General features: G+C 42.9%; 1 protein-coding gene across 1 annotated transcript in view; it reads left to right on the plus strand.

Annotated features, from left to right (window-relative positions):
• The first annotated feature begins 1607 nt into the window (after positions 1–1607).
• The window catches only part of Wwc3 (WWC family member 3), a 113861-nt gene continuing 88514 nt past the window's right edge, over positions 1608–26954 (plus strand). Inside the window, exon 1 of the mRNA XM_090325834.1 lies at positions 1608–1885. Coding sequence (XP_090181960.1) covers positions 1608–1885 — 278 coding nt within the window. The remainder of the gene's footprint in view (positions 1886–26954) is intronic.

The following is a 26954-nucleotide window of genomic DNA, read 5'->3' on the forward strand; positions in this document are numbered from 1 at the left end:
CTTCACATTCTTCTTTTCAGAAAAAAATTCTTTGTCTTACAAAATAGTAGCATTTTACAAAAACAAAGGAAGGTAAATACTGAAAGGAATGCAGAGTACTGTGAGCATTTGGAGACGTTTTGCTTGAATCTCTTCCCCCATGTAATTGGATTTGGATCACTGTTGGGCTTCCTTAGCAAAAGTTTTTGTATCATTGGAAAAGTGTTTAAAAACCTCCCTGACACTTTCCTGAATGTCGTGGAATAAGGTCTTATGGCCCTGGGGCTGGAGCACTCAATGGCTGGGGAACTTGAAGCATGACACGGCTCCAACTATGGGGCTTTGGTTTCTTTGCCCAAGACGTGCTCAGAACAGAAGTTATCTATGTAAGCTTCACGATTTAGGAGATGAGCAGGCTTCTTCCCGGGCGGTGGCCTAGTTGGGTTTCTGCTTAGATCCCCCACACAGGAGGAAGCCCTGGGGGGTGTGGGGGGACAAAAGTGTGGACCCCTTGCTGAGCCGTCTGCCGCTCTCCTGGGAGGGACACAGAGTGGCCACCTGCGCCGTTGCTGGCTTCCAGGTGTGTCCTTTCTCCTGGCCCCACCCCAGGGGACTGAGCGGGTTCTCCTCCAGCTATTCAGCTTGCCTGGCCTCCCGGTGGGGGCTCAGCCCACTTTTGCGCAGCAGCTTGGATATTCAAGAGACTGAAGGCGCAGCCTCCACCCCTAGATACGCAGAGGGGAGGACCCTAGATGTCCAGAGTTGGCGAGCAGGTGAAGTGAGGTGACGGCTTTCTCCCGCGAGAATTGTTTGGACTTCAAGAGTCAGCTCCAAGCCGGTGGCGCCAGTAACCCGGGTGGAGCGTCGTCCTCCTGGCCTTTCTTTCTTTCTGCGGTGGCCTGGGAGCAGATTGACGTGGCGGCGCCCATCCTGGCCCCCGTGCGGTTTCCCAAGGCCGGAGGAGGTAGTGGAGCAGCAGGGAAGAAGGAGGAGCTCGCTCGCGGAGCCAGAGCACCAAGGCAGAGGAGGAGCGGCGGCTGCGGGCGTGAGGGGGTGGGGCAGAGTAGCTGAGAATGGAGGAGGAGCTCCCGTGGGAGCTTGGAGGCGGAGCGGCGCGCCAGGAGGATCGGCTGAGAGAAAGGGCGGGGAAGAGGGAGGCGGAGTTAGAGGCGGGGCGAGGAGCGGTAAGTAGAGGCCTAGGATGGAGGCGGAGCCTCGGTGGGAGACTGAACGAATTGCAGCGAGTAGGGGCGGAGCAAACGAGAAGGGGGCGGGGCCTCGGGCTGCCCCGCCCTCCAGACCCGGCTACGCGGAGGAGCGAAGATGGCCGGACGGGCCTCAGGAGTGAAGTGGTCGCCCATAGCGGCGGCTGCAGCTCCTGCTGTGAGGCTGTGACCTGGTGCGCGGCAGCCACCCGGGCCCACCAGACATTGCAGGCGGCGCAGACAGCGGCGCACAAGATCAGGAGGGCGCCGGCGCGAGGGCGCCCAGCAGAGGATGCGCCGGGTGCGGCGGGCGGTTCCCCGCGGCCACCCCCGCGCCCTGGGCACCCGGCCTTAGTGCTGGCTGAGGCGGCGCGCGCGGGGCGGCCGGGCGGCGGCGGCGGCGGCGGCGGGGCCCGCGCCGTCATGCCGTGGCTGAGTGGTGGCAGGCGGCGACGGCGGGGACAGACACGGGAGGCCCAGCGGGAGCCACCGTCGCCCGCGCAGCCCCAGCGAGAACCGTCGGTGGCGTCCCCCGCTGTAGTCCCCGCAACGTCGGTGCCCTCAGGACCGCCGTCGCGGGCCAGGGAGAGTTCCGAGCTGCCGCTGCCAGCCGGCTGGGAGGAGGCGCGCGACTATGATGGACGCGTCTTCTATATTGACCACAACACGCGCCAGACGTCGTGGATAGACCCTCGAGATCGGTAAGGGGGCCAGCGGAGGCTGCGGGATCTGGCGTGGTTGCCACCATAGGGGATGCGCTGGCGACACGCCCAGTTCCGCTCCGGGCCACCAGGAATCCAGGGGTGCCCCTGTCCCGAAGCCTAGGGGCCAGAAGGAGTCCTACTGTCCCGAAGCTGGGACTTCTCTGAAGCCCTGCAATCCGGATGATGGTCGTGGTGTCTCCAACCTCCCGAGTCCGGGCGAAGTTCGTGTGTGCAGTTGGGGTTGGGCGAGAATCCGGGCCCCTCTGCCCCTATGCTACTTCCAGGGCTCTGGCGGAGGATGGGACGCTCCCGCTCTCCGTGCCTTGGGTCCCTGGAGCAGAGCTCTGGCTGGCCTCCTCCCGGTCTCCTGTCGCGGGGCGGACACTCTGATTCGGTTTCCTCACGTCACCCGCGGTCCAGGGCCTGGGAGTTGGGCCCCTGGAATTTCCTCTCCTGAGCTTTGACGGATGACCCCCTTTTCCTTTTTTTTTTTTTTTTTTGCGGTAGCCTCGCCCGTGCCTACTCCTGGCCTTTAGGGCCCCCCGTCCCCAAGGCGGGCCAGCATTCCCGGCCCCCGCTGTGGCAAGATGCGCTGTCACCTTGGATCATGAACGTGTGCCCCAGCTTCGGGGTGTGGGTTCCTTAGCTGGCGGGCTGAGCCTGGTTTCCATCCAAAGCCTAGTGCCAGACTGGCACTAAAGAGATTCCCAACCCTGGAGCTGGGAGAGACTGTTCCCAAACTCGCTGGATTACTCTAGCGCCTTAAAAACCAAGTGAGGTAAAAATCTGTTTGAAATAGCCTTGTGTACTGTGGCCAGAATGGGATATGATTAGTCCCATATGCTTTTGGAGTAAGTGAAAAACAAGAGTCGTATTTTAAGTTTCCTTTTAGTGCAAGATATGCATGGGACAGTTGTGTTATTCCTCATGTAAATACATCAGGTTCAGTAAAAACAGTCTCGTAAAAGCACTACCAGATTTCATTTAATTAATTTCATGTAATAGCGTTTTTCTTTTCCTTTTCCTTGATTGTCTGCTGGATCCAATGGTTTAGCTACTTTTTGAAGAGATGTATTTTTTTTTTGTAGAATTGAGAATTCTGTGGAAATCAAGTATTTCCATTGGTTATTTGATATCTTGTCCTTTTCAGAGCAATGTCTTTCCACCCTGGACCTAATGCCAAAAAGGAAATACTGCAGGCTTCCTAGTAATTTCAAGACTTGAAAAGGCCCAGTGTGGTGACGTTGTGCCTGCTTCCTCCCACCTACACAGGAAAGGCAGGCTGCATGGCACTGGATTTTGAAAATAAACTTTTGAGGAGGGAAGCTAACTTGTTTGAAGATTTCTATGGGTTTAGATGGGGGAGAAACAAGACCAAACAAAGGAATCATGGTTCCCCAACATTCTTGGAGCCTATGTGGGTCTCTGGACTCTGAAACTCATAGAAATCCTAGAACAATCTTATGGGTTAAAAAAGATGCTTAGTTATTTTGAAAATCAGGTGACATCATATAATTTTAACTAAATGTGAGAGCCACCTCACATCTGTTTGATCAACCCTGAATGGTTCAGGAACTGGTAGAAAGACCTACTTGGAATGTGGGACTCTTTTGTGCTGTATGTTGAAAAAAGCTCCCCCCCCCATGGCAAATGAACCAGCTAAAACCATGTTTTGAGCCTGGTGTAGTGACACAGGCCTGTAATCCCTTGGGAGGCTGAGGCAGGACTATCTCAGTTTCATTGCCAGCCTGAACTACATAGTAAGATCATGTCTCCCAAAACAAAGAATTTTGCTTAGAAAAGGGATATGGCTAATTTTATGAGTGTAATATGAAACAGTTGTGGGCGTATTGAAATGGGGATTCATTGTGAGAGATATAAATGTATTTTTGTTTTAATGGTATAACCTGTGACATATGTGCATAGACCCTACAGAAATCAGCTTATAGATTCTTGGTTTTCATGTATTTCATATACATTGTCTATGTTCTCCCCCCAAATCTGTTTGTTACTGAATAACATTATTCACTCTTTTCAAACATTACTTAGCTTGCAGGTCCCCCCCCCTTCCCAGAAAGTACTGTTTCTAATGCTAAGTGTTGATTGAGTGAACAAAAGTAGATATTTTACATTTTTTTGTAAAGTAAAAACATGTGTGTAGTTTTATGAGACATTGTTTTTATAATGAGTGAGAATTCAGCTGGGGACAGCTTGAACTTCAGCTCCCATAATACCTTGCCCGAAATATGTATGGAATGTTCAGCAAGCCACAAACATTTCAGTGGAGTCGGCTGAAGGGTGTAATAGTCATTCTTCCTCTTTCAAAACACAACTTTGCTGACTTTTATAGGTGACTGAGAACCCTTTAAAGTAGTAATTAACTTTTATTATATGGACAGGACTGTATGGCAGAGTGCAGTGTTTACTCCCTGTGCATCTGACAGTTAGAGCCCGTTTTGAATCTTGTTTGATTCATAACACTGGAAAATGGTGTTGAAGAAAGGTGAACTTTCACCAAATAGCTAGTTTCCAAAAAGCTGACAGGAAAGGGGCAAATGTGTTTAAAGAAAAGAAAATTATGGAGAAAATAAATGAATATAGTAAGTTAGGTAACAATTATTGATTCTAAACATTATTTCATATGTAATTTAGTAAAAATGAGAATTATATGAAATATGCTGTTGTAATCTAAGTAATCAAGAGCTAAGGGATATAAACAAAATTTCTTCTAGTGTGTTATAGTAATCATTTGATATTGCCAACACTGGGGCTCTTTTTTTCTTTTTGAGATGGAGTCTTATAGCCTAGGGGACCTGGAACTTAAGACCCTCTTTGCTTCATATCCCAAGTACTGGGATTCTAAACACACAGAACTATGTTTCCCTTTTTTGGAACTCTAACTTTTTTTTTTTTGCCAGTTCTGGGCTTGAGCTCAGGGTCTGAGCACTGTCCTTGGACTTTCTCAAGGCTAGAGCTCTACCACTTGAGCCTCAGCACCACTTCCGGCTTTTTTCTATGTATGTGGTACCGAGGAATCGAACCCGGGTCTTCATGCATGCTAGGCAAGCACTTTAACCACTAGGCCAAACTCCCGGTCCCTGGAACTCTAACTTTTAAAGTTGCATTAAGAACATGAAACTTAGGGAAACATCTTTACAGATGTGTTTAATACAGATGTGTCAAAAATTCTCAGTGTTCTATAAATGTAACTTTTTAGTTTGGTTATGAGTTCCCTTTAGGTTTAAACGCATTTTAATAGATGAATACTCTGAATATAGTTTCCATATTTATGTTACTGTGAATTATATTAAAAAACTCTTTTTCAAAGTCAATTTGCCATTTCTATAATATCTGAAAGTTTCCTTGGGTAAGTTGTGTGTGTGTGTGTGAATGAGTGTGTGTGTGTGTAGTGAGATACATATATTCTATAAGTATTAACTCAGAGCTTAATGGCCACCTTATAAAAAGTATTCATTGGATAGAAAATATGTGAAGGAAATATTTGCCTTAAAAAATTCAGCGCCTACAACAGTTGTATATATACGTGCTTCCTGCGGGGTTCTTTTGAATTCTTCTGTAAAGGGATTCAGTCTTTGAAACTGGATGTTTTGTTTCCTGTAGCTCAGTTGGAGTTGTATGATACTGGTGATCTAGCTCGAGGCATTTGAAGAACCCTGTGAAAAATCACATTTGAGATCAAAGCAGAGTGTAAATAATCATAATGATGGTAGACCACCAAAATGATATTATGGCATGAGCCTTTGTGGACCTATTTGTTCACTAAGTGAGATTTGACCCTTCACCAAATGGAAGAATTCTGTGGTATATGAAAATCCCCCGAACACGTTTTTGTTTTTAAGTAGGAAAAAGAACACACATAATTTATTACATGCCTAAGAGATGGGAGTATTTGACTTGAGTCTTTTGCTTTAAGAAGAAAACAGTCTATGGCTTTGGAATTTGCCAGGTTGGATCTTCATTTAACAGAAGCAGGATAACATTGCTACTTTCTTGGAACCTCTGTCCAGCATTATTTAATAAGAGTTTGTCTATATTTACTCCTCAGAGTCTGTTTCTGGATTATATGAACGGTTGTACTTGAGCTTTCTCAAAAAATTAATGAGTTCTCCAGTTTTCATTTTTTCCCCCGAGACAGTACCTCAGTATGTATCCTAGGCTGGCCTTGCCCTTTCCATTCTCCTATGTTAACATCCTGAGCACTAGAATTATGGGCACGAGTTACCACACCTGGCTCATGTTTTAAGATTATAGCTAACAGTTGTGTCAGGGAGTGTCTGGCTTTTAAGGCCATCAGAATCTTCTCTTCCTTCCATTTAGATTGTCAGCAATTGCTTCTTAGTTAAATATCTTTCATTTCCTTCTCTTTTTTTTCTCCAAGAAAAATGAATGGAAAAGTCATTGATTTCCAAAAATAGTATCCAGTTGTTTGGAAATCTCCAAGTATCCTCGTTCTCTTTCCTTTGCTTTTGATTTGGAAAGTGGAAATAATGTGTATCACGGTCTCTGGTAGGTTCTACTTCAAGAGCCTGTGGGTTAAGTGATTTGATCAAGGTCATGTGGGAAGCCTGATGTGGGAATTTTGACTTCTAGCCCACAGCCTTTTGCTAATGTCTGCCTTTCCAACAAATTCAGTAAAATTAATCTGATGTAATAAAAGTAACGTTAAATTCTGCTGAGCTCAGTCGGCCTCACTTCACTTAAATTTAATAAAGCAAACAAATATTTATGGAGATTCTTAGCCTTCTGTGTGCCACGATGGTGTTTGGAGACCAGTTTTTCCCCCCCTTTTAGGATATGGAAGACAGACATAAAATGAAGGCAGAAATGCTCACGAGCTATCGTATTAATTCAGTTTCTTGGATGGTAATCACTTCTGAGAACAGGAGAATCAGCTCTTTTGAGCCTGGGGTGGCATTTTCCCTTGTTTGTTAGTCTCAGGGGGAGGGACTACAGTGCTTTTCTAGTGATGAGCAAGATAAGGTGGGACATGAGAAAAATGCTGGAGATGAGGAAGTACTAGCTGTGTTCATAATAAGTGAGATAATCATGTGATTTGACTGACACAGGTTTCATGTGAAAGATAGAAGACTCCCCACCACATGCATAGCTTATAGAACAAAAGAGTAATATTTTGCTCAAATTCTTTTCACGCTTGACAGCATAACTAAGTGGCATGTTCTGTTGGTAGTTGGAAGATCAAAAACTTGAGCTGGGGTCTTTTGACCCATGATCTATTCCTCTTTCTAGTATGCCACCAAACTGCCCAGTGCTACACATTTTTAAGTATCCTGCCTCTGTTGGTTTGCTCATTTATTTAACAACTCTTTTGTGCAGTTTTCAGGGACTGTGACTGCAGCAGCAAGTAACACTGGTCAGGTCCTTGTCTCTATGAGACTTAAACCACATAGATATTCTCTGAGTCCTCACCTTTCTATCCCAGCCAGTGTGTTTCTCCTTCCTTGGATCCCTTGACTCTGAGTGCTCCCCCCCTCAAAGTATTGATGATGAATCTCAGGATCTCTAATGCATACTAGGTGAGTGTTTTCTCACTGAACTATACCCCAGGTTCCTGGCTCTGAATATGGTAGACATGTATGAGTGTTTATCAGGTACCAGTAGTTTAGGCATTTACATGGATGCTTTCTATCAAAAGTTCTCATGCTCTACCTGTACCTTAGCTAAATAACTGTGTGCCACTTGTACATGGTTATTTTGATCTTGCATTCATTGTCCTTTGATATTTAATCCACCCAGTGGTATGATGGCCCCTAAAAGCTGTCCTTGTCTGAATGTCTGAAACCTGTTAATAAGTTACCTTTCATAGCAGAATAGACTTAAAGTGATTAAGTTAAGGATCACAAGATAGAGAGATGATCCTGGATTATCTGGTGGGCTCAGTGTTATCTCAGGGTCTTACTGGAGGGAAGCTGGAGGTGGAGAGACAGAGGTAGAGAAATAACAATAGAACCAAAGGTTGGAGTCACAAGGCCATGAGCCAAGGAATGCAGGTAGCCTCCTGCATCTGGAAAAGGCAAGGAAATAGATTCTTCCCTTGAGCCTGTAGATGATACACAGCTCTATTGACCCAATGACTTTATATTCTTTTTTTATTTTTCCATATATTTTTAATTGTAATTAATAGAAGGGTTACATTATATTCACCAGATAGAAGGTGCATTATTTCACAAACATTGATATCCTTTCTCATGACATGGTCCCAATTCCCCCCCCCATCTTGATTCCCCCCCTTCCCTATCCAAATTCAAGCAACCAATTAAGCATATATAAAATATATCAGATAACCAGGTGAAATATTGACACATTGACTTTAGCTTGGTGAAAATGATGGTTGACTTCTGACTGCTAGAAATATAAGCTAATAAACTGGTATTTGAAGTCCTTTGGTTTGTGGTTGGTTTGTGGCAGTTTTGTCACATCATAGGACTAATGACTATACTTCCAGGCATTGGGTCTTAACCATCTGATCAGCTTGATATCTTTGGTAACAACCTCAATAACTGACATTTATCACATGCCCTGGCAGATACATCACTAAACATTTTGTACCCATTTTGTCTTCCTAGCTTCTCATAGTCCTGTTAAGATGGACTCTCATTTCTCATGGGCCAAGTGTTGGGACTCACAAGAGACTCACAAGAGACAGTCTCACCACATGCTATATTGTATGTGGTAAGCTAGTAACGTATATGGTGGTAGACAGGTTAGATTTCTGAGGGCAAGGCAGGTTGGAGACTTGGAGTTTTCTCAGTTGGTGATAGGTCTGAAATAGAAAAATAAAAGCTAGAAAAGTTAGGCCCTATATCAGAGAACTTGCAAGAAGTGCAGAGATATTTAGACAAGGCTTAAAGGACAGTTAAATCAAGAGGGGCTCAAAAGAACCTTGCTACCACCTTAGAGGATGTTGAGATACACTAAGGGCAAGCCAAAGGCCTTCATTTTAATCGTACTTAGAAGCCTTTGTTATCGTAGAGAAACATGTTGAATCATTCAAGTTACTGTACTGCTGATAGATAATGTCCTAAAATATATACAAATCATGAAAATGCTACTTTAGATGAGGCTTTCTCAGACTTGGCAGTAACAATATTTGGGATGCAATCATTTTTTGTTGTTTTGGAATTGTCCTGTATTCTTTTTTTCCTTGAGACTTTTTTATTTTCATGTTAAAGGTTGTACATGTCCATTTAAATGTCCAGTGCTTCTTTTTTATTGTCGGGATGATGTATGGAGGGGATACAGTTACCTTTGTCAGGTAATAGGTGCATTACTTCTCACACGTTGACCCCCTCTCATAACATTTAGCAGTATTCTTGACATCTACTCACAGCATCTAGATGCCAGTAGCAAGTGACCTCCCAAATTGTGAGAAACAAAAATGTCTCTGGAGACATTTCCACAGGTTATACATCTTGCCTGAAACAACTGAACCTGTTCTAAACAGACTGAAAGTTCCTGAGGTGATAGCTGGTAAGAACATAGTGGTCTGATTTCTGTGTTTTCATGAAGAATACAAATATAATGAAACGAAAATCCAGAACTAGTGCATGAAACTTTAGGAACAGTTATTTATATGTATATTGCTCAGTCCTGAGAATACATTGAATTGAGAAGTATTTATGGTGTGTCAAGTACATACATATATTCAGTTGAACAGAAAAAAGTGAATCTGTTCACACTTCATTGTATTCTAGCAGCCTTGAGAGCTGACTGGCCCTTTTAATATGTGTGTGGATGTACATGTGCCCTTGATTTTCTTTGCTCAGGTCTAGAACTGCAGTGCAAACACATCTCAAAAGGCTGCTTAGGGAGCTGTGAGATAGCCAGCATTTTCCATCTGGAAAGTCTTCTTTATTTCCTTAAAACATAAAGGGGCTTGGAGGGAGAGAGTAGGAAGGAGGCTTAGATGAGGAGCTAGACCTTCCTGTACCAACCCTTAGGCAACCAGCCCTGGAGGGACCATTGATGCAGCCTTACACACACACACACACACACACACACCGAGAGAGAGAGAGAGAGAGAGAGAGAGAGAGAGAGAGAGAGAGAGAGAGAGAGAGAGAGAGAGAGAGAGAGAGAGAGGGAGAGAGAGGGAGAGAGAGAGAGAGAGAGAGAGGGAGAGAGAGAGAGGGAGAGAGAGGGAGAGAGAGAGAGAGAGCGCACCTCTATCTCCATGGGGGTGGTGGTGCCTTCAGGCTGCCTGGAGCTTGGTCAGGAAACCCAGTGGCCATATCTGTACCTTCAGAACTCCATGTCCCTCACTAGGGGAGGTCTCGGAGTATGGAGTTGGCTGAATTGGTTCAGGAAATGATTCCCATTTTAAACATTTGAGATCTATACAGTGTAAGACGTGCCATTTTAAAGTATATAATTTAGTGGGTTTTGGTATATTCATAAGGTTGGGCAACCATCACTGCTATCATTTCCATCATTCTCCCAAACAATCCCATGCTTATTAGCATTTATTCTCCATCTCCCCCAAACCCTGCCAACCACTAATCTACTTTCCATGTCTATCAATTTGCCTTTTCTAAACTTGCACAGGGACCTCCCTGGGTAATTCTTGGTAACTCGCTGCGAATCTATAATCATTTCCACATAGAAAAGTTTAAAAAAGGGAAGGAAGGAACTAAGCAGAGATGTGGTTATATACAGTTTTTTTCCAAATTAAAGAATCTTTAACTCACTTAGATTTTCTTCTGCTTTGTCTACACAGTCCTTAACAAGTGTCTATTGAATGCCACTATGCCTATAGATCTAGGTTTTATTGCTTTATAATGATCAATTTGTATTTCTGAGTTTGTATCTCTGAGTATTTCTGAGTTTTTCTCATGTATTCTAGAATTCTCAAGACTGATCCCTTCTTTCAAACCCTCGGTACTCCTATTTTGTTGAAGTGGCCACTCATCTTGACTTGGGGTAGAACTGTCTAAGCAGCTATGGATGAAATTCTAATGGCTGTAAGCTAGTTGGTCCCAGTTAGGGACGATCTTGGTTTCTAGGGGAATTTGGTAACATTTAGGGATATTTTTGGTTGCTCCAACAAAGGGTAGGTTCGACTGACATCTAAGGGTAGAAACCAAGAATGATGGTAAATATCTAGAACAGACCCTACCACCACAAAAAAATGACCTAGCCCCCTTGATCAATAGTGCTTGAGATTGAGTACAGCCAAATCATATAACATCTAAGTCTGCAATTGCTTGAGGCAGAAGTACTTGACCCAGACCTATCCATTGATTTATGAGGAGAGGTATGAGGCAGACATAGTTAGAGAGAAGTTTATTGTTCCTATAGCCCTGCATGAAAGAAACTTCTAGTACTTCATATTCTGTCTCCATAAAAGCCAAGTGCTGCCATGGAGGCAGAATGGAGCTGGCTAAAAATACCTAGGGTGGTGGAGTAGAAAAATTATAATCCTGTATGAATAAATAAAGCTTCTGGGGCTGTCTGCCCTCAATATGTTTTTGTTGGTTGTGGGACTTGAACTCTGGGCCTGGGCATTATCCCTGAGCTCTTCAGCTCAAGGCTGCAGCCTTACCCTTTGAGGCACAGGGACACTTCCAGTTTTCTGGTGGTTAATTGGTGACAAGAGTCTCACGGACTTTAGTGCCAGGGCTGGCTTTGAACCGTGATCCTCAGATCTAAGCCTCCTGAGAAGTTAGGATTATAGGTGTGAGCTACCACGCCCAGCTTCGATAATTTTTTTTAATGTAAAAAGTAAAATAAAGGCATCTTTTCTTTTTGTTTGTGCCAGTCCTGGGGCTTAAATGCAGGGCCTGGGCTCTGTTCCTGAGTTTTTTCCCCCCCCAAAGCTAATGCTCTACCATGTGAGCCACAGCATTGTTTGGTGGTTACTTGGAAAGAAGCGTCTCGTAGACTTTCCTGCCGAGCTGGCTTCAACCATGATCCTCATATTTCAGCCTGAATAGCTGGGATTATGGGCATGAGCTTCCAGTGCCTAGCACAGTTATTTTCTGTGTAGGTTCATTTTTTATGTTTTTAGTAAGAGATAATTCTAGACACAATATACATGAAATTAAATGTAATTTTGTTTGTTTTAGCACAGTTCTTAGGATGTTTCAGAGTTATAGAACCTTTGTAAAAATTGGGCAGCTTCCCCATTGTTAGTATACTGTATCACCATAGTATATTTATCAGAACAAAGAAGCCAAGCTTGTTACATATTACTATTACCATGCTGTTTCTATTCTAGATATATTTTACCAGTTTTTTTTCACTAAGGTTCTTTTTCCATTTCATTAGGTGTTAGTGCTAAATTACTACTATCTGAATGGTTCATCATAATATTTTTGATGATTTCCTAGCCACTTGTGCGGGTAGTCTTCCACACGAGTGATAACCTTGCTCTGAGGCTTCACAGAGAGTTCAGTGATCTGAAAAAACCTGGACATTATGGAGCTTGGGAAATCTGACATTAAGATTGTGAATCTGTGTTCAGAGAAAGTTACCAATTCATGGTAACTTATTTATGCTTTTAAGAGGATTACAGACCACTACAAGCCTTACAGTGATTCCTGGAAAAATTTGGATTTGGTTTGTTTCTCCCAGAGATGTGTGCTATGTACTCTGGAAGGAATGCTGAATGAACACATTCTCCTGCATTTACCATCACCAGCCTAGGTATGTCATAAAAGATTCATCTGACAGTGATTCACAGAGAGCCTTGCATGCTTTCTCCAGGTCTTTTCTGTCCCTTCCCTAGGCCAGATTTAAGCTGTGGTATACAGGTACTAGATACAAGTCTAAAGGACTGGATAGTTTTCATATGAAAAGGGAAGCTGTGGGTGAATCAAAACCCTGGAAGACTTAGTGAAAGCAGAAGAAACAAAGAAAGCCTATGATAGGATCTATTTTCCACAAAATGTCCAGAAAAGGATATGTCTTCAGAGATGGAAAGTGGATTGGTGATACCTGGACTGGGAGTGGTGGTGACTGCTAATGGGCATGAGAGGTTTTATTGGGATGATGGAAATGTTATAAAACTGAATTGTGTATTACACAGCTCAATAAATTTTCTAAAAATATAGAATTGTACACATGAAGCAGCAGGAGAGTTTTTAATTTAATGTTATTATCAAGGTGATGTGTCTTTCTTCCTCTCCTTTTCTTTCCTACTCTTTCTTTTCCTTCTCCCTCTCTTTCATTTTCTTTCTCTTTTCCTCCCTTCTCCCTCCCTCTCTCCCTTCCCCTTTCTTCTTTCCTCTCTCCTTTGTCTTTCTTTCTCTATTTCTCTCCTTTCTTTCGTTTTCTCCTTCCTTCCTTCCTTTTTTCCCATCCTAGGGCCTGGGTGCTGTCCCTGAGCTTTTTTCCTCAACATTAGCACTTTTTTGAGCATCAGCTCCAGTTCTGGACTTTTTGAGTGATTAAAGTTTCATGGACCTACCTGCTTGGGCTGGCTTTGAACTATGATCCTCAGGTCTCAGCCTCCTGAGTAGTTAGGATTAAGGGTGTGTGAGCCACTGGCACCCAGCTGTAACAGGAGAGATTTATTACATGCTGAGTATACTTTAATAGGTGCGTTTATGAACAGTTTTTTTTAAGGGAACTCATTTTTAAATTCAGAAGGCTACTTTGACTTTGTAATAGGAGAGGCCAGACTATGTAGATTAGGTTTGGTGGCCTCAGTCCATGCAAAAGGGATTTTTTTTATCTTTTCTTTTGGCTTCTCAAATTGTCCATACAATTGTCAAGGAAACTTGCCAAGAAGCCACATGTTAGCATTGCCTAGAAGTTTTGCCAACTGTCAAGGGAGAACAATACCTGGTATGTAACAACCTGGTAATCATTATTGGATTAAAAATATAGCTGGTTTTCACCAAGGTAACCAACTTTTTCACTCAGAGCAATTTACCTTATAGGGTGACTCACGCACATTTCTGGGTGTTTTAGTAAAGTTGAAGCAAATCTGGACACCTGGCAGTATCAGAAATAAAGAGAATTTTGTAGTTAAAGGACAAATTGATACTTGGGCTTTTATGAATCAACATTCTTTATATATATATATATATTATGGAGACCCTTTTAAGTTATCAAACACACTTTTATAATGTTTTCTTTGTAGTTAGGGTTTGTAAGGTGACCATCAAGCAAGTTTGGTATGTCCTAGAAGGTACGACTAACCACATGGACTGTGAAAGTCTGAGTAGCCCCGCTTTCAGACATGGACAGCCTTGAGAAAGGCTTCCTGCCCCTGACATTTGTTGTGGGTTCCAAGGCAGGTTATTTGTGTTCTCTTAGCCTCAGTTCCTGCTTTTATAAAATGTAAATTAAATCTTGCCTTATAGGTTGAGTGAAGACTCCATATGATTGGGTAAAGACAGCACTTAGGTCAATGTCCAGTGCATGCTGGCACTCACATTTTTGTGTTAGCTTACGGTAGTTATATAAAGGGGGATTTCATTGTTATATTTCCACACATACGCACTCACATTTTAATTGTTTCTTCGGCCACACTTCATAGTCATTTAGCTTTGGGATTCTTCTGTGTTTTTAAAGCTCTTTAACCTGTGAAAATTCCCACTCTAGTATATCTTTTTGGCTTCTGATTTACTTACTCATTTTCTTTTCAGTTGGTTAGCTCTGGCAGCTCATCTGGTAAAGTCAGAATTCACAGTAACTTTTTCTTGCCTGCCTGCAGCTGTTCTTTGCATTTTCTTGATTTTGTGACTGACTAAGTGAAGTTGATAGAAATGAAGTATTCAAAGAGAGAGAACACAGATTAGAGTAGAACTGTCAAACTCTTTTTGTTCAGGGCCAGATAGTCTTAGGCTTGGCAGGCTACAGATCTCTGTCAAAATTGCACACAACTGCGGTTTTAGTGCAGAGGCAGGTAGAGGCAGCATAGGAGCGAATGAGCCTGTCTGTGTTTCAATACAGCTTCATTTAGGCAGGCCTGCTTTGGCCAGTAAACAGTTCACCACTGCATGGTTGATATCATGATTGTTTATTTACCATATTAACACAACCAAAGCTTTTATGTTATAAATTTTTATTATTGTTGCACCAGCTTGATATTTAGGATATCTGAAAATATCCCAACTATATACAGAACTATTAAATTCTAAGGTATTGATTTTGTCATGTTCTGGAACTTGAAATCTGCAGCACTCAGTGACATTAGGGACTATAAAAATTCACATCATGTGATTAGATCTTGTTCCATAACTTATAGTTATTTACTTAATATGGGCCAGGCAGAGGAGATGGAAGCAGCTTGTCATAGGCATACCTTTGAGGGTCCTTGTTCTCATTGTATTCATGGGCCAATGGTGGGAGAAGGGAAAGTAGATAAAGCAGGTCTAGAGAAGCAGCAGAAAGCCATGCAGATTAACTTCAGTGTTAGCTTAGGTATTTATTTTCCAAACAGCATGTGCCCCAAACCATAAAAGAATTTTTACTCTTAGGTTCACAAATTCCACTGAAATAGCGGTGGATATCAGCCAGGGATAATTTAGCCCTCCAGGGGACATTTGGAAATGTCTGGAGACATTTTTTGGCTGTTATAACTTGGTGGGAGTGGGATGAGGGGAATGTGTGCTAAGGGCTTATAGTGGGTTGGAGGTCAGCAATGCTACTTGGCATCCTACTGTGCACAGGACGGCCTGTCATGACAGCAAGTAGGCTGGCCTCTGTGTTCATAGGTCTGAAGCCAAGAACCTGCTCCAATGTTTGAACAGTAATCTATTCTTAGACAGTCCTGGTCGATGTGGGGCTTCCAAAGCTTGGTGGCAAATAGCAGTAGCAAGTATGTCAGTACTGTGTACCAAAAACCTCTGGTGGGTAAAGTTGCCAGGGATACTGGTGGAGTTAGGTGGCCATATTGTGGAGGGCATCAGGGGGAAGCTTTGAGTTGATGCCTGCAGGAGGTTAGGAGGGAACTTGGGAGTCTTCAGGGGAGAATCCTGGAGAGCTGGAGAGAAGGAACCACATAGGCTGAGAGAGGGTGATGAGGCTAGTAGAATGTGGTGATTAGGAGGATGTGGTTATTTAAGGTCTTTATGGATCATGGTAGAGACTGTGGCTGTGGGAAGCCATTCTGTTGGGACTTCACATTTTATTGAGATTTCTCTGAAACTAAGAAGGTAGAAGCTGAGGCGAGAAAACCGGTTAAGGAGATGGCTGCTATCATTGGGGCCAAGCAGTGGTGGCTTAGGTGAGAGAGGAAGCAGTGGGTGCTAGATGATTTCTGATCTAGATGTGGTTTCTTTAGGCTCTGGATGCTGTATTTTGGTCTCCTGTTTGATTGACCTGGTTTCGATGCTGCCCCTGAGAATCCCTGCCAAAATGGATGTCAAGGCTGTAATGCTTGGATTGGCACAAAGGAGTTGGGGTTTTTCCTGTACTTAGCTGCTGGGGCTGCAAGGAATTCCATGAAACAGACAATACTGTACTCTACATATATTCTGTTTTCATTTATTTTAAGTATATAGTCAGGCTGTGTACTTAAAAACATAGCAGCTACAGAGAAGGCTCCTATGCTTTTGGAGTGCTCATGTGCCATAAATAATTTAGTTTAGAAACTGTTCTTTTATTGTTAGTCTTTAAAAAGTAGTGATTAACAGTTGGAATAGTTCAGAATCTAAAATGACAGAGTTTGAGTCTGTGGTGGCCATCTCCACAGGGTTTGTCACAGTTTTTCCTCCAGGAGGACAGTGGATTTCCTTCAGAAGCTGTATGACACTGTTTTGCTATAGATATACTGATTTAAAAGGTATTCCAGGGGCTGGGAGTTTGGCCTAGTGGTAGAGTGCTTGCCTAGCATGCACAAAAACTTGGTTCAATTCCTCAGTAGCACATACATAGAAAAAAGCTGGAAGTGGTGCTGAGGCTCAAGTGGTAGAGCTCAAGCCTTGAGAAAATCCAAGGACAGTGCTCAGGCTCTGAGCTCAAGCCCAGGAACTGGCAAAAAAGGTATTTCATATAAATCATTCTGTGATTAACCTGACTCACATTAGCTCAATATTGTCATCTTGTTAATTTCAGTATTAAAAGCCAAGACACCAGAAACTGACCTTCTCTCTTCCCCGGCCCATATCATAAACCTCCAAAATGTCACCATGCACATGGCATATTGACAAAAGGTCAAGGATTACCAAGAATAACTTCTTGAATTCATGTGTAGTTACTAGAGATGGTTGAAGTAGCTTTTGCATTTTTAAGTACCACCAGAGCAACCAGATTGAAGATTTTAATTTGAATAACTCCAGATGCTTAGCTTTTGGGGCTTTAGAACACACTTTCACATTTTAAATATGAACGCATGTACTTATTAAGATTCTAAAATAATTATTACAAAGAGTTTTTTGGTGTTATTTCATTGATCAATAAAACCCACCCTCACCCCCACCCCTTTTATTCTTTTGCCAGTGCTGGGGCTTGAATTCTGGGCCTGGACTCTGTTTCTGAGTTTCTTTTGCTCCAGGCGAATGCTCTACCACTTGAGCCACAGTGCCACTTCTGGCTTTTTTGAGTAGTTTAGTGGAGATAAGAGTCTCATGGAGCTTCCTGCAGGGCTGGCTTAGAACCATGATCCTCAGATCTCAGCCTGTTGAATATCTAGGATTACAGGTGTGAGCCACTGGCGCCTGGAAAGACAGTACTAAATGACCAACTTCCCAAAGCAAGGGGAAAAAAACACTCCAGAAAGACATCAGTTATAGTACAGTTTATAAAAAGACAAGTCAGTACTATGTATAGCAGTGCTTTATAGTAATTAACTACTTATCTTTGATCAATATTGTTAACATCTGATTTCAGAACTATATATATATATACATATATATATACATATATATATATATATATGAGAACTATCCACAGTGAACAGTGAACATAATAGACTTAAAGCCTATTGCAAGGTGGATCTTACTCTTCAGATTTCCTGTAGGAATCAGACTGAGAGCATTAGCTCACCACCAGTCATGTGGCTAGGTCCTTCCTGACAAGTGGTAGCTCCAGCCACTGGTGGCAAGCCGGCTCTACATGGCTCCATCTTTCTTCCCTTGAGCGGTTCATTGCTGCAGCTGAAGTTTTACCTCCCTGTATTGGCTAGAGGTCTATTACTATTTGTCCTCATTTGGTGTTATTAATGAGCACATCATAGTCTGCTGATAGTTGATGACAGCACTCCAATTCGTTCAAAGTGTTCATCTGTGCCTACTAAACTGTTTTCAGAGCTTTTGTATCTTTCTGGAAGTATGACTTAAATGTACTCACTGTTCTCATTGCCATGTTCTTGAATGCCTTGTAGCTGTGATTTTGCTATTATCTTTATTTTCTGAATATTACATAGCTACTTATCTTGTTTTAAAATACATATTTTTCTTCCCTCAGGGAGAAGAAGGGAAGCAATGTCATGCTCTGATGAGCATAACATCAGATTAAATCCTAAGGACTTAGGCATAGCAGTGGTAGTGGTATACATCTAGCATTCTAACCTGATGCTTTTCAATCCTAGATTCAAGTAATATTAACGTGGAAAGTTGTAGTGTGTCTCTTATTCCCAAATAATAATCTATTGTAAAGATAGTTCATGTTTATTTATCTGTCTGTTCATTATTAATACAGATATTTGCTCAGAACTGAGAAGGTAGGAGAGTCCTAGGACTGTTGATGAAACTTTCTAATGATAAAAGTTCTTATTCAGTGGGAAGCTGGCATGAGGGCAGGGACATTTGGTGCTCAGGCTCTTTTCCCTGTGTCATAGTAACCTCTTAAGAAAAATATCCCATTCAGCACCCTGGCATCCACTGTCATGTAGCATCTTTTATTACCCTGATAGTTCCTTTCTTGGTCCTGGGCCCAGAGGGCCTGAGCCTACCATATGCCTGCCTGTCTCTCCCTAGCCTACCACGTGGACTTCCCTTTCCCTGCTTAGATGATGGAGCCGTCATAAAAATTCCTAAAGTCAGCCTGGCACTGGTGGCTCACACCTGTAATCCTAACTACTCAGGATGCTAAGATCTGAAGATTGCGGTTTGAAACCAGCCTGGGCAGTAAAGTCAGTGAGGCTCTGATATCCAATAAACTACTCAGAAAAATTCAGAAGTGGTGCTGTTGCTCAAGACGTAGAGCTTTAGCCTCTATCACAAAGAGGCTTAGGGATAGCACTTAGGCCCAGAGTTCAAGCCTCAGGATCAGCAAAACAAAACAAAACCCTAAAGCATGAAGTTTGGGCATCTTTCTAGGTTGAAAAATGTACCTATTTGTTTGGAGGGTTAACCGTACGCCATGGGAGGAAAAGTTCCTGGGCTTTTCCCTACTCCAAGCTTCTGATCATAGCTTGGCCTTTGTGGTGACCAGCTGCCATTCAGGAGTGCACTAAGAATCCCTCATTAGAACAAATGGCGTTCCTATTAATCCAGGGAAATCTGAGATATTTGGTTCTCTGTCGGATCCTGTGAACAAAGACCAAAATACGTATTTCCTTGTCTACCACAATATCTTAGTTTTTGACTGTTCACCTAGAAGCTTCCCTCTCCAAGTATACCCAAGCATTCAGGAGACAGAAGGAGCGTCCCTATAAAAAGTGTTTCTCACTCCAGATCTCAAATGTGAATTATCTAAAGAGTTCTTAAGAAAATGCCATTGCTCTACCATGATGAATTAAGCCCAATCTCAGAATGAGTCCAAATAATGATCCTGCTCACAATGATGAATGACTATTTTTTGCTGGTCCTGGGGCTTGAACTTTAGGCCTAGATGCTGTCCCTGAGCTTTTGCTCAAAGCAAGCTTTCTACTACTTGTGCTACAGTGCCATGTCTGGCTTTTGTGAATAGTTTATTGGGCATTAGTTTCATGGCATTTCCTGTCCGGGCTGGCTTTGAACCTCGATCCTCAGATCTCAGCCTTCTGAATAGCTAAGATTACAGCCATGAGCCACTGGCATGTAGCTTATTATTATTATTATTATTATTATTATTATTGGTTGATTGTGGGCTTTCATTTAGAGCTTAGAAACTGTCCCTGAGTGTATTTGTTCAAGGCTAGCACTCTACCATTTTGAGCCACAGTACCACTTATGGTTTTCTGGTGGTTCATTGGAGATAAAAAGCTCATGGACTTTCCTGCCACAAGGCACCAGGTGGTAACTAAGCCTGCAGTACATGAGGGTGTGTGTGTGTGTGTGTGTGTGTGTTGGTACTAGGGCTGAACACAGGGCCTGGGTGCAATCCCTAAGCTTGTTTGCCCAAGGCTAGTGCTCTACCACTTGAACCCCAGCTCTTCTGGCTTTTTCTATGATTAATTGGAGATAAGAGTGTCACAAATTTTTTTCTTACCCAGACTGGCTATGAATAACAGTCCTCAGATGTCAGCCTCCTGAGTAGCTAGCATTGCAGGCTTAAGCCACTGGTGTCCAGCACAAATGAATATTTGTTGATGATTTCAATGCTTTTCTGAAGCATGGACAGGTAAGCCTTGATCCTGGGAACAAGGAATGACAGTGTTGTCATGGAGAAAGAAAGATGAGGATGAGGATCCTGATCTTGAGGATGGCCCTGGGCAAAGACAAAACCTACCTAGAAAATAAGCAAAAAGGGCTGAAGTGGTAAAATGGTTGTCTAGCAAGCCAAAGGCCTTGAGTTCAACCTCCAATACTGCCAAAAATTATATTTATATTCAATATCTTCCATAGCTCTGTGATTCTGCCCTCATATGAAGTGAATGTGTGGGTAATGGAGATTCGTTACTTGTTTGCTCCCTGGTAGGGCTGAATTCCTTGAGGTTAACTCCTGGCACTGAGCATCTCAAATAGCTTTCGTGCAGTGAATATTTGAGCAAATGAATAGCACTTTGCAGTTTTTGTAGAGCTTTTCCTAGGGTGGGGTCCTCCAGCTCTCTCATCCTTAGCCAAGATTACATGCCTGAGGCTGTGAGCATCATTTATACGAAGTTTCACGCATGCCTCACCTGGCAAGAGCTCTCTGTACATACCATCTGTCTGCCCGTCCATTCCCACCTTTGTGCCTCACCTTAATGTGCTCATTATAGTCTATGATACCCACCAGGGTTGGGCCCAACCCCAGATGGCCTTATGTCAGAGGTAGCCCAGAACAGGGTGAGGGTAGGGGGGGGCCTGGTGAGCTAGCAAGCAGTTTCTTTTGAAAGGCATGGCCTTCATCAGTGTTAGCCAGCTTTTGTCTTTGGGGACTGGAATACCTTTCTCCTACCTCTTCTCCTTTTAGGAGCATGAGAAATTCCAGACATTGAAATGAAATTTCCTGAGCTTAAGTATTGGCAACCCATTGAAGTCTTGTTAGAACCTGCCAAGGGCCAACACAGTAAGACAGGCAGAACATACCTGCAGGTAGAGGAGGACTGGGTGGTTTGGAGTCCAGTGATTCTAGCTTTTATTACCTGGCTTGGTCCACTTTGAAGCAGAGAGAAGAACTCAGAAAGAATCCAGTGATGACCCTAGTTGCCATCAGGGATCATGGAAAGAGGAGGCCACATTAGGTTTTGGGTAAACTCTTAAAATATGGCTTATTTTCTCCCACCTACTCTATTAACAAAAACAGCTGCAGCTGCATTTAGCTATCTTCTCTTTTTCTCTTTGTAAATACAGGGACAAAAATATCAGATATCAAGTAAATTTGTAGCCATTTTTTCTTACCATTTAATCGAAACACTCCTAAATCATGGCAGTATCAGTTGAACATACTTAAAAAGTTATCCCAGATAGGCTCACAATGATAAAAAATTTTTTGTTACAGGCTTTGCTCTATTCACTGCGTCCACACAAGTATTAAACAAATAACTTTTTAAAATATAAGATCTTGTTATACAGTCCAGGATGGTTTTATATCATCTTTTTCCCTTACCTTCTATAGGCTCACAAGGACAGGAATTCTATTTTGTTTTTACTCTTGTTTTTTTTTGTTGTTGTTGTTTACTCCTAGTATTCAAGCAGGTATGAAGTAAATATATTAAATACATTCTTTGAGGCAAGGTCTTCCTGTGTAGTCCAGGCTGGTTTGGAATTCCTTCTGTAGTCTGGACAGTCTTCAAAGGCATCATCTTTTCTCTTTAACCTTTTGAGTACTATGACTACAGATGTGTACTCCAGTTCCTGGCTAATGAATAACTATTGAATGGTTTTTGATATGTAGTAACTTTTTTGGATCACATCCTTGACATTAGTTTTTTGGCTTGTTTCCTTTTTTCCTGTGATTATAAATAGAATTCTGATGCACCTTTTTGTCCATTAAGTTTATTACATGTTTTAGATGTTTTCATGAGTTTATCATTTGGATAAAGATCATTGTCTGTGGTGGAGACTATCCTGTGCATTGGGGGATATTTGAAACCCTACCCTCCATCTCCACCCACTAAATGCAAAGAACACTTCCAGTCAGTGTTAAATATTGTCAAGTACCCTCCTGAAAGACACATATAATCTCTCTGCAAATGCAGTTATTGAACTGAAGGATTATTCCAATATCTTTTAAGATTTTGGACCCCAAGGTATATGCTGCCTGTTGATAACATTTCAGTAGCTTGTTGCTCAGTATATCTATCTATGTCCTGTTTTACCCAGTCTCCTTTTGCTATGAGCTTGGGAAGTCAAGGCATTGATTGCCATAGTCCCCTTAGAGGATTGCAGTCTATATGTCAGCATTCACAGAGTACCACTGGCTTAGGAGCATCAACAGTAGAAATTTAGTTTCTCACAGTTTGGGTAGCTGAAGTCCCAGAGAGGGTTGAGTTCTTTTTCTTGGTCGTGGGCTTTGAACTCTGGGCCTGGGAACTGTCTTTGAGCTTTTTAGGTCAGAGACCACGTTGAGCCACAGCACCACTTCTCGTTTTCTGGTGGTTAATTGGAGATAAGACTCACAGACTTTTGTGCCTGCACTAGCTTTGAATGGCGAGCTCAGTACTCAGTCTCCTGAGTAGCTAGGATCACAGGCATGAGCCATTAGTGCCGAGCTTGATTTCTTGTAGCTTCTCGTCCTTGCTTGTAGTGGGCCACCTCCTAAATGTGTCCTCACAAGGCAAAGAGAGCAAGCTTTCTTTTCTTTTTCTTTTTTGAGGTAAGATCTCACTACGTAGGCTTGGCTGTCATTAAACTGTGATCCTCTTACTCTGCCTCATGACTCTTCATCTTTTAGGGTTACCAACCCTAGAGGGACCAATGACCTCGTTTAACTTTTTTTTTCAGTCTTGGGCTTGAACTCAGGGTCTGAGCACTGTCCTCGGGCTTTCTCAAGGCTAGAGCTCTACCATTTGAGCCTTAGCACCATTTCCGGGTTCTTTCTATGTATGTGGTACTGAGGAATCCAACCTGGGTCTTTGTGCATGCTAGGCAAGCACTCTACCACTAGGCCAAACTCCCGGCCCCCTCATTTAACTTTTATAACTTCAAAGACTTTGTCAACAAATGTTGGGACTTAAGACTTTAACATAAGTTTAGTACACAGCATTGTACCATGGGCCTCTCAAAGTTCATGTCCTTTTCATATACAAAATATATTCCTTCTATCTCAATAGCTACCAAAGTCATTCCAACATCAGCTGTAAGGTCGAAGGTCCAAACACTCTTCTTCAAAATGCCATCTTAAATCAGATATGAGTGGGGTTCATATGATCCATTCTAAGGCAAAATTCCTTTTCAGTTGTGAATCTCTAACACAGACAAGTTTCATGCTTTCTAAATAACAAAAAATGGAACAAGCATGCGATAGACATTTCTATTTCAAAAGAGAGAAGTCGGAAAGGAAGGGGTGGCAGGGCCCAAGCACACCCAAAACCTAGTGAGGCAGATGCCATGAAGTTTTAATGCTCAAGCTTAGCATTATGCAGCTTGATGCCCAAGTTTCCAAGTCCTCTGGGATGGTGACATCACCCTAAAGGCTCAGTGGAGGGTTTCTGAGGCCTGGGGTAGGAGTGATAGCTTTGATCTGAATTGCCTTCATGGTAATTCTTTGATTTTCTTACTAGTTCACGTTCCTACTGGAACATGTCTATGATTGCGTCCTTTATAATCTAAGAGATCTGATACCTTTCATTCATCCTGATTTCTGTTTTCTGTATAATTCAGACTAGCAGTCTACCAGTCTGATCCCTTCTCTATTTCTGACTGCTTCTAGGATGGCTGATTATCATTGTAGGTACTGCCTTTATATGGAGTGATTGTTTAGTCATCCTCTTGGCGTTGTCTCCAGAACAAGCATCTTCATTTTTCATATCCCTCCATTTGTCCCTTTGGCCATCCTTCAGTCCATCCACTAAGATACCCTGCTATCAGTTCTTCTGCCCCTCTATCTTTCCACACATCTGGACACAGTGCACTATGGGGTTCATGCTTGGTTCCAGGGGACAGAACACCTCTGTTCCTTGACTTCATGGTGTGCAGAGTGTAGTGGGTACATCAAAAGTATTTTTGCTACTGTGAGGATTCGAAAGAGCAGATGCTTGGGATCAAGATTGCCTGGGCCTGTGCTGAGGTGGATTCTTCAGGGAAAGAAGACTGTGGCTTCCTGGGAGCGGGAAGAAGATACTTTGAAATAAGGGCATTTCCGAGTTTAAAGCTGTGGCAGATGTTTTGGGGGATACAAAGACAAAAGGCCTGTATTCTTATAATATCTTACGTTACTGGATTGCTGATTCAGGCAGGCATAGTCCCTTTGGTTTCTATATCTTAAGATAACTACTTACTGCTATGTGTCTCTTCTTCCATCATGAAGCAGACCTTGGGCACACAAGGTTTGCGCCAGCAAAGTCACTCAGCATAGAGTTCTGATAAGCATTGTTCTAGTGATATGGGTGGCCAGACAGTTCTGCACACTAGTAGATCTGAGTTACCTTACAGTTCCTCGTGATGGTAATGCTAAACTCTTTGGATAGGCACAGAGTGTGTCCCCGGAGGGAGCTAATTCTAAGCCAACGTGCAGATTCTGGTCTGGTCTAAGTGGGCCAGGCAGAGAGATTAATCACACATCGCACTGTTGGTACTTGAGAGGCCCAGTGTGGATGTTGAAGGCTTTCTAAGTATTTTAAGGCCCAGAAAAATTATACCAGAATGGCAAGGGCATGTGGTGATAGATATGGGCTTGGTTCTACATAGTGCAGTTTGAGGTAGTTGGTAAGATGGGGAGTATTTGCTGAGCTCTCCAGGTGGGCAACTTGAGCTTGCCTACAGTTCTACAACAGAATGTTGTGTTTGGCCTCCAGAGTTTTTATGTCAGGGGTTTTTACCCACATTCCTGCTGTGAGGACTTAAACATGATTTTTGTGGGTCGGGAACATGACCTAGTGGTAGAGTGCTTGCCTAGCGTGTATGAAGCCCTGGGTTTGATTCCTCGGTACCACATTCACAGAAAAAAGTCAGAAGTGGTGTTGTTGCTCAAGTGGTAGAGCTAGCCTTGAGGAAAGTCCAAGGACAGTGTTAAGGCCCTGAGTTCAAGCCCCAGGACTGGCAAAAAAAAATCAGTGATTCTTACGACTTGATAAGGAGCAAAATGACAATCCCTGTACCAGTACTAATTATTTGGGGAATGGATTCCTTTATTAAAGAATGTCTGCATCCAACCTAGCAACACCTGGACTTTCATTCACTGACTTGTTGGAATGTGAGCATATCAAGCCCCTGCCGGTGCCGTTCTTGCTTCCTAGATGACTAGAGCTGGAGACAGTTCCTATTTTGATGGGAGAGCAGGAGTGCAAATGTACTGCAAAGGCTCATACTTGATGTCTTGCCCATTCCCTTTGGGAGGAAGACCAAGGCCATGGAAAAGAACAAGAATAGTAACCAAGTAAGTCCATGTTTTCCCATCATACTTGCCATGGTGTACAGCAAGGAGATAATGTTTATGCCATTCTAGGTCAGGATTATGGTGAATCTTTTCACAATAGATTCACAGGACCTGGTCTTTCTGTGGTGGCTTGTGGCTCAGTACTAACTCAGGCAGGCCTTGTTACTTCCCTATTTTGTCACTTGTTTCCCTCCTTTATGTACTTCCCCCCCCATTCTCTTATGTCCACTTTCTCCTTTGCAAAACTAATCTGCAGCTGACACACCCTGCTTCTCATTCCTAAGTGGCTTCGTGCCACCTGCAGAGCCTGGCTTGTATCCTTTATCAGGGCATCCCACTCTTTCTTCAGGAGCCTCCCTTCCCTGCACCTACCCTGAATGAGGATAGGGTGGGGCCCCAGCCTGCTTGGGACTGGCTTGTCTAGGTTCAAGTGCCCTTTTCTCCTCCCCTGAGCTCCCAGTTAAGTTTGAGGTGGCCTTGGTATCTCTGTTAAACCAGCCTTTCCACCTGGAGCAGTACTTGTTTACCCTGCTGGCTCTGCCTCCAGGCTGGGAGCTTTGGGGACGGGTTCCTGAGCCTGGAATTCCCAGACTAGAAGCATTGTGGCTGTACATGTAGGCACATTTTTCTAGGATGGAGATCAGTGCATGTCTCATATTCCTAACGTCTAAGATCTCAAAAAGAACCACTGTCCCCAAGAGCTTATTAGTTTCTGAATCTTTACTGGCACACAATTAATACTTCATAGATATTTGGCATTACCACCACTAATACTATTGTTAATAGAATCAGTGATATTTGCAAATATATACCATTCTCATGGCAGGTTAATTGCTGAAAAGTTTTTTTTTCTTTTTTTTTGAAGGTGGAAGTGGTAAATAACATTAAAAAAAAGCAGATGATAAAATCCTTCTGTGTTTACTCCTGGAATACTGGTGGAAGAGTTTGCCACTAGGTTCTAATACAAAGGAGAACTTAATTTTGGCAATATTTGAAAAGTTTACATTGAGATTATACAGCCCAAGGGAGAGTGACATTGCTGCTACTGAGGATAGCCAAGAACATCCTGGGTCACCTCCCCTTGTGATGCCACTTCTCAAGAATGTTATTGTTTAGCCTCTTTGCTCTCCTTGATCAGTGTAGTTTTCCTCTCTCATTTCGATTGGATTCACTTCCGTCCATTGTTACTGGGTTTTTTTTTTCTTCTTTCCTCCCAAATCTGTCTTTTAAAAATCCTCTTTTAACCTTCAGATAA

This window comes from Megascapheus bottae, chromosome X, assembly GCF_031878675.1.
Source record: "Megascapheus bottae isolate mThoBot1 chromosome X, mThoBot2.hap1, whole genome shotgun sequence".
NCBI lineage: Eukaryota > Metazoa > Chordata > Mammalia > Rodentia > Geomyidae > Megascapheus > Megascapheus bottae.